General features: G+C 33.5%; 1 protein-coding gene and 1 long non-coding RNA gene across 4 annotated transcripts in view; one reads left to right on the top strand and one right to left on the bottom strand.

The window, feature by feature from the left end:
- Window positions 1-13,667, top strand: part of LOC112632128 — a 207,747-nt gene that overhangs the window by 42,003 nt on the left and 152,077 nt on the right. The window lies entirely within an intron of this gene.
- Window positions 1-13,667, bottom strand: part of HECTD2 (HECT domain E3 ubiquitin protein ligase 2) — a 92,710-nt gene that overhangs the window by 22,864 nt on the left and 56,179 nt on the right. For 2 of the 3 annotated variants that reach the window (XM_025397867.1, XM_025397866.1), the window contains exons 6-11: window positions 11,008-11,072; window positions 7,833-7,878; window positions 5,245-5,354; window positions 3,663-3,811; window positions 3,015-3,138; window positions 540-636 (exon numbers count right to left, since the gene is read on the bottom strand). In XM_025397867.1, coding sequence (XP_025253652.1) covers window positions 540-636; window positions 3,015-3,138; window positions 3,663-3,811; window positions 5,245-5,354; window positions 7,833-7,878; window positions 11,008-11,072 — 591 coding nt within the window. Of the gene's footprint in view, window positions 1-539; window positions 637-3,014; window positions 3,139-3,662; window positions 3,812-3,972; window positions 3,985-5,244; window positions 5,355-7,832; window positions 7,879-11,007; window positions 11,073-13,667 lie in introns of all 3 variants that reach the window. The other variant, XM_025397865.1, reaches the window with a different exon arrangement.

Raw genomic sequence — 13,667 nt, 5'->3', positions numbered from 1 at the left:
TATCCCCAGCCTCTTTGGGTCTCCATGTATTTTGGTTTCCTAAGAACCAATAAAACATCTTTCACCTTCTTTGGGCATATTTCTCAGTTCTCCAAGACATACTTTTTGTTACATTTTCTAATTTTTTGGTTGTTTCTGATTTTCAAAAAACCTAGAAAATGTTTCAGTAGTTTGAGTGGTTTGCCTAATGACACTCTGCCTCACCGCAGTTCTCAATGCTCTGCTGGTTATCTAAGGTTGGTGGTATGGTATCTGCAAAATGAGGTCCAACAAGCTCTCAGTAATTTGAATCTGTGAGAAGCATTTACTCTTCCTACTATATTTATAATACAATGAGAAGCTGATCAGAAGAGATGAGAGTTATCTTGTCTCCCAAATTGTAAATGGTTTTTAAGCACTTTTTGGGTGAGTATAACACGAATTTTGCTTTTAACATTCCTGATTATGCTAGAACAATTCACAAGACATTTAAATTATTTATTAAATTATTTACTATATTGATTATAGTCAGCATAAATATGTTTTTATAGCTGACTTACCCTTGCGATGTTTATCATCTGTTGCTCTGAGTCTCTTTGAATAATGATTTTTTTTGCAGCTATAGAAATAACGAATGGGTACTGACAGAAGGAAAACCTGCTCAACAAGTGAAAAAAAGAAAAAGCAAAATGGTGTATTTTTAGCAAAATTATACTAAGGGAATCTAAGGTACCCCTTGTAGCAACATAAAACATTACTTTTGGATTGTGTTTTACCATATACAAAATGATTGTATGTGTATCATTTCTTTTAATTCTCACAGCCATGTGAAGAATGTATCATTGCTAGATGTGCAATGCCTTTATTCTCTGCAGAAGCTACATCAAAGGTTCTCAAATGTGTGCTAACCACTTACATTGTCTATACAAATAATTTCATTGTGTATCATCACCTGTGAACAACATGACCAACACTAGAACCAGGAGGGAGAAGTGCTGGTGAAGTAGTACAGAAAACCCAGGTGCTCAATATTAATATAAGAATCCATCATTATATGGAGAGTTCTGATGTGTGAGTTCCAGAAATGAAAACATCTAACAATAACTACAATATGTAAAAAGTAAAGTAATATATTTAAGATCAATAAAAAGAAATCAGAAATGTATGTTGCATTGAGCATTATATTTAGTGGTGTGGTAACAGGAAATGGTATGTATTTGTAATTACACATTATAATCAAAGGTTATGAAAATAACCCCTCCTGGGCTAGAACATTCTATGCTACGCACAAAAGCCACAAACTACACAGAGATAAATGCATTTAGAAAGAATGAATATGGCAGCGATGACACTTCAGGAGTTATTCTGCCATTCAAAGTGACTACAATGAATCCATCAGTTATAGCTGGAATCCACCTGAACAAAGTCAGGCGGTACAACTGTGACCACTGAGAAAAAAAGGCATTATGAGGAAAATGGATGTAGCCTTAGTGTAAACTGAAAGTGAGATGGCTTTTACCATGGGACGAAATTGTTAATAAAAGTTAAGAGTTCTTCAGTACTGGTGTATAATTATTTTGAATTATCAATGCTAACAAAAAATTGGAAATAAAAAGAAAATGCAATGAACTCAGTAAGATATATATTAGTTTTATTATGTACTTTAGGACAGGGGTTCTCAACCTTTCCCTTGTCATGCACAAGAGAAATGGTACTTTGTGAATGACACACTGAAATGAACAGATGAGGCTGCTCATGGCCAGAGGTCACTTCCCATAGGGCTCCTGTTCCCCTCTAGGTTCAGGCTGGCTACCCAAGGATTGATGGGATCCTAGGATTAAAACCCTAATGTAACTCATTCTTGGTACACCAGTGTTGTGGCACAGTGGTTAGAGGAAGGTCTACATTAAAAGATGTTGTCACTGAAATACGCATAATAATTCTTGGTATTGTTTTGTGGTTGTATCTACAACATGTTACAATTATATTAAAATGGAAGGAAAAAGTATCTTTGTAAAATAAACTTTGCCAATAAAATATCCATCTGGGACTAGGGTCCCCAGAACTTAAATTCTCATCTTATTCAGTTCTGAGTGTTCAGATGTGAACTGAGATGTGTCCAGAAGGCCATTCTATGTTTCAGGTCAATTCTGATAAAGAGGGTCCCTGGAAAGTTTAACCAATTTACAAACTAATCTGGGGTTTTGAGGTTACTTATATCCACACCATATCTCTTTACTCAGATTCCTCTACAATTAAATGCAATCTCCTGAACATCTCATGACCTAAGGATAAATTATGTTTGGAATAATCTTGCTAGTTTAATCCAAACTAGAAGTGTGGATATAAAGTGTAGTGTATTAAATAATTTGGTGACTGTTTTACAAATTTATTTAATTATTATAATAAATAAGCTGTGGTGAGGCCCTTTCTCTATAACATCTACTCTTTTTATATTGCACCTAACGGACAACCACTTTTTCTTACAGAAGAAAGGAGAAATGAATGTGTGTGTGTGTCTGTGTGTGATCAATATATTAGATCAGGCATCTGCAAACCATGGGCCCGAGACAAATATGGCCTACAACCTGTTTTCGTAAATAAAGTCATTTGAGACACAGACATATCTATTCATTTACATCCTAAGGCTACTTTTGTGCTAAAATAGCAAAATAGAATCTGTGTAACTTATAGTGTTGAAAATATTCACCATCTAGTTCTTTACAGAAAAAGTTTTGTTGACCCCTGTGCATAGAATAGTAAGAGATAAGAGACTGCATACTAAGATAGAACCTCTCCCTTTTTGAAAAGATGCTATTAACCAAACCAAAACCACATTAACATGTATATAAATTCAAAAGGTAGCAGAAAAAGAAAATACTTTAATAAATATAATGATATTTCAAGGCTATCTGAACTATATTTATATATTTATATATAAAGGTATGTGTAAACTTTATATAAACTTAAAATCTAGTCATTCTTTTGAATAGTATTTAATTTTGGTGGATAATCAAAGGAACTTTTGTTCATACCTGTGAGAATTTCCAAAGTTTTGCCAAGTATGATATTCTTCCATAAGATCAATGTGATCCAATGTAGAATTATAGAAATCAGTATAAGGAATAAGGGGAAGGTGAACTAAATTGTTTGCAGTATCTGAAAAGATAAATTCTAACATAAAGACTTTTCCCAACATGCACAAGATTCATTCTAATAATAAAAACATCATTTTAATGTCTACAAGATAGCCTTGACCTAGAAACTTCTATTTTAAATAAATGCAGCTCCAAATGAAAAGGGTAATTTAAAAATTGTGGCTAAAATGCAGCCAATAGTTTCTTGCTTAAAAAAAAAAACTTGTGGTGAGGATTATGATAGTATTAAAGGGAATATGCAGATGGCCATTTACTCTTATTTCTGTGTGTTCTCTCCTAGGGGTCCTAGCTCATATGCACTTAATTGCCATAATACAGAACACTGCCCACTACAAGGCATAAAGCTTTTTTCATGCTTACAAATTACGAAATCTACTATCAAAGTAGAAAATAAATTACAACTCTTTCCTTCAAAGAAGTGGTTTAAAATTTAAGAATGCCTCTACAGTCCTTTGAAATCCTTAAGAAATATCCCTAATATGTAACAAAAGAAAAGTAAAAAATGCTAGAATAATAAAAACCTACTAAGTAAAGCCAACACTTTAGCAGCTGATGGAATCCACCAGGAACACTTTGTTATAGGTGGAAATTCTTCAGGCTTTGCAGGAAACAGGCGTAAAGAAATAAATTGCAGCAATCTCTCTACCAATTGTTTGAACCTCTTCTGGGACAATCTGGTAAAGATTACAAAATAATGGCAATCAAAATTTACATTTTCTATTTTCAAAATTATCTGTTAGATATTAAACTACATCCTAAGCCACAAAATTTTAGACTATTCCCCCAAATTCTATTTCTTAAATTGCCAAACATTTGAAAAGATACAAAATCTTACCTTGAATACTGTCTTAGTTAAATGAGAAATAAACACCAAAATTACTACAAAGATAGTAACAAACATTTTAAAGACTTTCAATATTCAGTCAGTCTTCATTATTCACAGATTCTATATTTCCAAATTTGCCTACTTGCTAAAATTTAATTGTGTTTTCATGGTCATTTGGGGACATGTGAAAACTTGTGTTTTCATGGTCATTTGGGGACATGTGAAAAATGTTAAGTCTCCTGACATGCACATTCCCAGCTGAGGTCAAAGTGATGTTCTGCCTTGTTTTAGCTCAATACTCTCTCTTTGCAAGTGTCCTTTATGCAATCCATTTAGCTTCATGTTTTTCACATTTTGTTGGTGATCTGCTATTTCAAAATGGCCAAGTGTAGTGCTAAAATGCTGTCTAGTGTTCCTAACAAGAAGGTTGTGATATGCCCTACAGAGAAATTATATGTATGTTAGAAAAGCTTCATTCAGGCATGAGTTACAGTACTGCTAGCCATGAATTCAATGATAATGAATCAATGACTTCTATTAAATGAAGTATGTCTTTAAAAAAACACACATAAAGCAAAGTTATATATTGATTGGCTGACAAAAATGTGATCAGAGGCTCACAGGAACCTGACCCTGTATTTCTCCTTGAAGCAATGGTTCTGTATTTATTAATTCCATGTTTGTGGTGACTTTATAGAATATAACTACTATGAGTAATGATAATTTACTGTATTTAAAATTTCTTTGGGAAATATTTTGCCTTTCTACTTTTATCAGTCATGGAGAAGTCGCTGTTCATGTGGGTATACTTCTGTGAAAAAAGTATGCTTTTACAAATTGATATTGATAGCTAACCTATATTTTACAATGACATTAGGTAAGGAGAAAGTGCCATTTAAATAATGGTGAGATTTATGACTTTACAGATAGAAAATAAAAAGACATACATTAAAATAGTAGTGTCCGAGCAAATCCAGTCACCATCTTTGAGATATATAAAAAACCAATAATAGGAATGTGCTATATAAAAAGTGAAGGCAGTAGACAGAAATTCTCAACAGCTTATGCAAACAAATTGGTTACTTACATTAAAAACAGATTTTTAATTATCCTTTATGTAGTACTAAAGTAGATTTTTATAATTGGCTTTTGAAGCATTGTGAACATAAGCACCATTTCTAAAGACCTGAAAATATTTAAATATATTGTATTGTAAAATTACTAATACCAAACTTAAAACTGTGAGACTATAAAAGTTCTTAATATCATAGAATGATTTACTTTTTAAACCAGTGAACTAGGAAATGATGGTCAGCTTCCACTAAGGTAGCTATCTGTCGTAGCAAGTGAGCATAGATGACATACGTAGATGTACTATTAAACTGAGGATTCTGAAAAAGATATTAAAGATAATGGTGTTAAAATTCTGTTAACACACAAAGGAAAGACACTAAGCTTAATAAGTAAGTGGTAAATTCAGGAAACAGAATTTGAGATTATAAAGTAACAATAACCTATTTGTTATTTAATTAACAGAGACTTTCATTTACGCTGCGGCTATACAGTGAAAAGAGCATAGGCTTTGGAGTTAAGACAGATCTGAGCCTGAGGGCTAATTCTACCACTTACTAGCTATATGCCCTTAGGCACGTTCCTTACACTTTGATTCTCAATGTCCTCATCTGTAAAATGGGAATGATATTCTCTATCTTAAGGGTTGTTTTGAGTATTGAAAAGGAAAATGTATATAAAGCACCTTCACAAAAGTGCCTTCATAAATGGTACCAATCACTATCATCCAATTAAAAGCAAAAAACCTGGGTTTTCCTTGATTAAAAGCTAAAAAAATGAAGTTAAAGCTGGTTGTGAAACTTTTGCCATTGTAAAATGAGTTAGCCTCATATATCCCAAAGAACAAAGGGAGAACCACATACAGCTTCTGACAACTTTTAAATGATAAAGGGACACTGAAGGAATACTTGTAAACTAAGAAAAACCTTTAGTTATGTTTCCAAAATCTAAAATTCCAGCACAATGTGCATTTCAGCACATCACGGAAAAAATAAATATTATTGGAAAAAACCTCCTGAAATTGTGAAAAATAAGAGAGTACCATGTGTTTTTCAAAACTGACTTACGGACAGAACAACTCAAAATCTGGGACTGACCTCAGTTGATAACTTCATCTGATAATGGCTCTTGAGAAGAACAAAATATGAGCAGAGCTTATAGCTGACCCATATACTCACCTAAAATCTGAGTTTCGTGTCTTCTTTCTAGCTTTTACTATCTCTACATAAGTTTACTCTTGAGTTTTGGCTCTTTCTTCTCTTACCTGTCTATTTTCCCTCCTTACATTTCTCTTCTTAACTACCTCTTGGTCATTTCCCCCATCTTTCCCACTTTTTCCTCTTTGCTCACTTTCTCTATCCCTACCCTAAAAGTTAGTAACAAACATTTTAAAGACTTTCAATATTCAGTCAGTCTTCATTATTCACTGATTCTGTATTTCCAAATTTGCCTACTTGCTAAAATTTAATTGTTAATCCCCAAATCAATACTTGTGTTTTCATGGTCATTTGGGGACATGTGAAAAATGTTAAGTCTCCTGACATGCACATTCCCAGTTGAGGTCAAAGTGATGTCCTGCCTTGTTTTAGCTCAATACTCTCTCTTTGCAAGTGTCCTTTATGCAATCCATTTAGCTTCGTTTTTCACATTTTGGTGCTTTTTGTTGGTGATTTGCTATTTCAAAATGGCCAAGTGTAGTGCTAAAATGCTGTCTAGTGTTCCTAACAAGAAGGTTGTGATGTGCCCTATAGAGAAAATATATGTATGTTAGAAAAGCTTCATTCAGGCATGAGTTATAGTACTGCTAGCCATGAGTTCAATGATAATGAATCAATGACTTCTATTAAATGAAGTATGTCTTTAAAAAAACACTCAAAAAGCAAAGTTATATATTGATTGGCTGACAAAAATGTGATCAGAGGCTCACGTGAACCTAACCCTGTATTTCTCCTTGAAGCAATGGTTCTGTATTTATTAATTCCATGTTTGTGGTGACTTTATCTTTCCTCACTTTCTCTATCCCTACCCTGTATATGTTCTTTCATTAGACATATTGATATTATAATATTGTACTAAACACTATACTTATTTAATATCGTTTTCCTTACTTTTAAATGAGATAATATACATGGACAACTTTTATAAATTGTAAAGAATAATGCAATGTATTCATAGTATGCTAGCTATGGTAATAATGTATTTCTTCCTCAAAAAATAATAAAAAGTAAAAATTGCTTTTCATTTGTCTGGATCTTAATTTCTTTTTGAATCTATTAATCTGTATCTATCGAGAGAAAAAAGTTCATTACCTTTGCTTTATAACAAATTAAAAGAAAACCTTTTATCTTTCCATAAGAATTCTAATTGAAATTATTGAAAAATACATAGCAAAGTGAAAAACCTACTAGATGGGAAAATAAAAGAAAATCCTGAAGCCTGTTAAAACTAGTTACAAGAAAGAGGTCTGAATGGAGGAGAAAGAAATGCTTCCATTCTGTTTGTTCCTGAATACTCTGGCAGGAACTATATCAAAATTTTAATCTCACATGTAATTTAGCTTCGGATTACTTATTTGTTATGGCTTTAATCTTATTTTTCTTACTTTTTAAAATCCTACTAATCTTTTAATCTTACTAATCTTACTTTTTAAAAAATCTTCTGGTTACAGGTAACTATAATTCTAAAAAGAATCAATAATGTTGCCCAAAATGATATTTAATATTTAATATCATTTCACATACACATGTAGAGATTGAGATCTGACTTAGACAACTTCAACTAAGTTCTAGCTCTCTTACCTGTAAAAGTATAAAATATGCTCTAAGATCATCTTTTGTTCGTGGACTGAAAAAGAAACAAGAATAATTTATTATGGATGAAAGTTTAATCTCATAGCATCTAATGAAAAAGACCAATAAATGTTTCCATGAAGACTGAGTTGAGAAAAGCCAAAAACTAGGATAAAATTAATATGCATTATTATTGAGACAGTCCATAATATGCTGAAAATACAGGTGCTTCTGTGCCTCTTCTAGGCTGGTTCCGAAGATAACTAAAGACTGAGCTAACTAGGCTATAACATTTTGTGAGGTAAATATGATTAATTCTGGAAGTAGTTAGGAGTGTAATAAAAAAATCATCAATTTTAGAATTTAGAATACTTATGTTTTGTTTTAATAAAGGATAATCTTAAGAACATTTATGTATTAAAGAAAGAAAATGAGCTTGTGTTTCTAGGTTCATTCCTCAAGTGATGTAGAAATGTCTGTAAATCAAATCATACTTTAAATGCATTCAGTATGCTTCTAATGGAAAGAATCATGAAAAGTAAGTAATTTTTTCCATCTTAATATGAATTCTCATAGTATCAGATTTGACCAAGAGCTTTTGTTATTCTCAAGGCTAATGAGTGTTTCTTGCCGGCTCAAGATCTATTTGGTACATTCTCACAGATATCTGGAAGTAACTTCTTGAATTGAAAATGGTTCACCTCTATGACAACCAGATGCAATTCATGATTCCTAACTGGGTCCTGGGTTGAAAAACAAAACCCAGATATTAAAGCTTTTGTTATTCTCCATGCTGACGAGTGTTTCTTTCTTGCCTGCTCAAGATCTATTTGTATATATCATCTATTCCTCCAAGTCCTTTCCTGTCCTACCTAGAGCTTCATAATCTTGGCAAGGTCATTTATGCGTGCATATATTATCAGGCATGCACAATAAATTGTATGAGTAGGTCTGATTTCTTAGATTTTTTTAAAATGATATTTTTACTATAATATTCAGGAAGCAGCTAACTCCCAGTTTGGCCTTAACCCTTCAGTCCTCAGACACTTAACTGAGATGTAACAGGGGTTTCTTCTTTGTGAGGCTAGTAATTGATTTTCTGAAACGTGAGATATAGGAAAATATAATACAAAAAGGTCAATTTTCTTATAATAAGCAAGAGTTTCTAACAGAAAAACAGGCAAATCTGCAATAAAAAATGGCAAAAGTATGTGGAAAACTTACAAAAGGATAAATAAAAATAGCAAACAAATAATAAAATGTTAAGCTTATTAGTATTAAGGAAAAGTATATAAAAATGAGATCCACTTTTCATTTATTAAATTAGGCCAAGTTTTGTTATAAGGAGATACCACTGAAGTCTCAGGCCCTCTGCTGTTAGAAGTGTACATTATCATAAATGCTTTGTAAAGAAATCTGACAAAATGTATTAAGTGTCTTAAAATGTTTATACTCTGATACAGTAATTATATTTCCAAAAAAATTTTTATATAAGTGCTCAGAAAAGAATATTTTTGTACAAAATGTTCACTGTGGAATTATTCACATAAACAACCATTCTTGGAGAATGGTTAGGTAAATTACAGTACATTCCTAAGTTATTAGTCAGACATTAAAAGTGTGGTTTAAGAAGGAAAATGCAAACAAATTACTAGAGTAATAAACTAAGAAAAAGACCATTAAGTTAAAAGTCACATGAAACTATACAGTACGATTTTAATTGTTTTTAAAAGACGACTAAAAAAACACTGTAAAATGTTAACATTTTTTACTTTCTTTTTTTTTGAGACAGTGTCTCACTATGGATTCTGAAATTTATGAATTTACAAATAGAAAATAAAAGACATACATTAAAATAGTAGTGTCTAAGCAAATCCAGTCACCATCTTTGATATATATAAAAAACCAATAATAGGAATGTGCTATATAAAAAGTGAAGGGAGTAGACAGAAATTCTCAACAGCTCAACAGGCTGGAGTGCAGTGGCATGATTTTGGCTTACTGCAACCTCTGCCTCCAGGATTCAAATGATTCTCCGGCCTCAGCCTTCTGAGTAAGCTGGGATTACAGGACTGTGCAACCATGTCTGGCTAATTTTTGTATTTTTAGTAGAAATGGGGTTTCACCATGTTGGCCAGACTGATACCTTTTTTTTTTTTTTGAGACTCTGTCGCCCAGGCTGGAGTGCAATGGCGCGATCTCGGCTCACTGCAAGCTCCGCCTCCTGGGTTCACGCCATTCTCCTGCCTCAGCCTCCTGAGTAGCTGAGACTACAGGTGCCCACCACCGCGCCCGGCTAATTTTTTTGCATTTTTAGTAGAGACAGGGTTTCACTGTGTTAGCCAGGATGGTCTCGATCTCCTGACCTTATGATCCGCCCGCCTTGGCCTCCCAAAGTGCTGGGATTACAGGCGTGAGCCACTGCACCTGGCCAATACTTTCTTCCTTATGCTTCTCTGCCTTCTCTAAATGTTCTATAATAAGCATGAATTTCTTTCAAAATCAGAACAATTAAAATATTATTAAAATATATATAGGGTATATGTAACATTACATTTAAGAATTCTACTTAGGTATTACTTTTAAACTAGACTTGGCATTCCTTTGGCTTTAATAGAATTTATTTAAATAATATACTTTTAATATAAATTTAAATATGTATTTTTAAAAGTACATTTTTATATTACGCATATTCATGGTTCAAAACATCATCGACTAAATTGCCCATGATTCCTTATATAAGAATCTAATATTTAGTTCTGACAGAAAAAAACATTTTAGTAGCTGGCCTTAGGTGTCCCTATATTAGAAATAAGAAAAATTTCACTCTGGCTACCAGGAAGCCCAAGGCTAAATTTAATGCTCATTATTTCAGTTAGGTTACCAATGTAAGTACCCATTCTGTTTTTGTAAAGCATATATATCTGAACAGAAAAAACTTTACATACAATTTAAAAGTATTCACAGATCTTTTTATGCCCATCTATAGATCCTACTGAGAGGTCACAAATCTCAAGTTATACAGCTTTGTTGTAAATGGCTTATAATTATTTTTTCATCTATGTTATTATAACTCAACTAAAATCTTTTCTGAGAGTAAAATAGATACACATATGTTAAAGACATACAATGTGTAAGTTAGATTTCTATACTGATTAGCTAAATATTTAAAATAGTAGTTTACCCTTTCCATTCTCGTAACAGGCTGTTAATGATTCCCTTTAGTACTGTCTTCTGAATGTCTTGAGGCTGCAGGCAAAAGAAAACAGTAAGGTAATCAGGATTACCTATTTAGGTGACGTTTATATGTTAAATATATTTACAGACCTGATTCAATAGTTAAAATCAGACTTGATGACTCAGGACTGACACTTACAGTAGTACTGATTTTACATTTAAGAACTCTAGAGAACATCAATGACATAAGATTACAATGAGAATATCCCTGGTATGTGTAGTGTACCATGCATCTAGTGTAACATGTACAAACATATATGGTGGTGGCTGATGACCAACAGAATTTTTATGTAACTGGAAAACAATTTCAGTTTCCTTGACCTGACAGGATAGACTAATGAACATGAATCCAAGAGTAACATGTTTACTAATACAATATTACCATTCTAGTTTAATAATCCAAATACTAAAAATCTTATTTACTATCAAACATCCCAAGAATAAATGAAAATAAAATACATCTAGATAATACTTTATAACAGAATAGAAGCTTCATTAACATGAAACTTCAAATAATCAGTAAAATTTGTGTCATGTTATATGAAAGAGACAAATGTCAATAAGCATGTATTATGCTTTTATTTAAAACCACAACCATTACTTCTAAGACATGTCTATCAGCACTCATTCAGCCTAGCTCTTACGTCATATACACATATATGTATATATTTAATATAGCATTCCTTTCTCTTCCTCTGCTTACAGTAACCCTGCACACCCAGAAAGTACCCCTGCTCAACCACTTAGTGTTTGCCCCTGAGCAACAAAAGCTGCAGGAGAAAAATCAAACAAATGTGCTGACTGGATATACTTCAAGTTTATGACCACAAATCTCAAAAGGACACTCAATACCACTGACAGTCCCACAACATTTCTATAGTTCACTTACTTCTCTACACTTCAAGACAACTGTATTTCAAACCTCCTTATTCCTCAAATCTGTAACACCTCCTTCGCAGCATAATTCCCAGCTATAACCTTGCTACACACTTCAGTGAAAAAACAGATGCACCCAGATAACAGATTCACTGTCCCAATGTAAATTCTGCCAATTTGCCTGCAACTACACTTGACCAAGGCCAACCCCTTCATTTGAGTCCTACATCCCATCCCCTCTCATAACCTTGTCAAGGACATGGTTATTAAAGTTTTTTCTTCTCTCCCCTGTATCATCCATTTCTCCCTCTCTACTAAAACATTCCTATCAGTATAACAACACAGACTAACATCACTGGCACTGATTTGCCATTCTTCTCCACTTTGCTCTATGCCCTCAGAGGCCAATTCTGAAGGACTATATCAACTAGACTCCTTTGCCTTCTGACTGGGTTCAGTTAATAGAAAGCACTAGCAGAAAAGAAGACAGAGTGAAGTTGGGGTACTTGTTCCCTCAGGTCCCCACCTGCAGGGTCACCATGGGATGGTTGTCATGGGTCAGCTGTGTCCCTAGAGTGAAAGTCCCATCTCCTGTAAAGCAGCCCTCTAACCCACAGTTCATCTCTAGATTCTCCCCTGGGCACTGTGCTCTCCTTATGGTCTCACTTACTCTGCCAACAACTTTGTAAATAATCCAATTTACCAATCTGAGTGTGTTGTCTGTTTACTACCAGGACCCTGACTGATGTATTGCCTTTATTTAAAACATCTTGTTTGGGCCATCTTCTAGCTACCACCTCATTTCTCTGCTTCCCTTCATAGTGAAAGTTCTCAAGAATCATCTGTACTATCTCTTCTCATTGTCTGTCAACTCATTCCAAATAGGCTTATTAAAGTCTTATTAGACTCTTATTAAAGTCATCAATTATCTATAGCTTATGAACGATAATGGTCAATTCTCTGAGACAAAATGTCTCAGCAACATTTGACAAGGTAGACTACTTTTCTTCTTTAAACACTTTGATCTCTCCTTTGCAAATGCCTTATCCATCTAATTAAATGGCAACAGCATCCACTCAGTTTCCTGTCTTTCTTGCCTTTGAGTGCCACATCCAATGTACTGGAAGTTTTACTAGCTCTACTCCATAATACATGAGTCTGAACATTTCTATTTTCATGGCCAAAATTGCTAATCCAAATATCAACTTTTGCTTCAACTACTACAATGCCTTCCTAACTCCTTTCTCTTGACACACTACAGACCATTTTCTGCTAAGTATCTAGAGAGATCTTTCTTAACTATAAACGATCCCTGCTTAAAACACTTTCCATTACAATATAACTAAACTCACATGGCCATATGCAGTCTCATTTCTTACCAACCTAGTCTTCTCCTTTCTCCCTAATCACCAAGCTTTAGTCTCATAAGCCTTATTTCTGAATTTGCCAATGATGTTCCCTTCTCAGGGCCTTTTTATTAGCTGCCACTTCTGTTAGTGTGCTGCTCTCACAGATTTTCTCATGGTTTGAATTATTTCCATCAAGACCTCAGTTGTTGCCTTACAGAGGCCCTCCCTGAGCTTCCTAGCTAAAAGCAACCACTAATCACTCCTTATTACATTGCCCTATCTTCTCGAAGCACTTGTCAGTATCTGAAATTATATATCTTCACATTTGTTTCCACATTTATTTTCTATCTGTAACCTGCCCCCAATAGAAATTAGAATATAA

This window comes from Theropithecus gelada, chromosome 9, assembly GCF_003255815.1.
Source record: "Theropithecus gelada isolate Dixy chromosome 9, Tgel_1.0, whole genome shotgun sequence".
Classification (NCBI taxonomy): domain Eukaryota; kingdom Metazoa; phylum Chordata; class Mammalia; order Primates; family Cercopithecidae; genus Theropithecus; species Theropithecus gelada.
The sequence above is the reverse complement of the archived record's forward strand: the minus strand, read 5'-3'. Positions and strand labels throughout refer to the sequence as shown.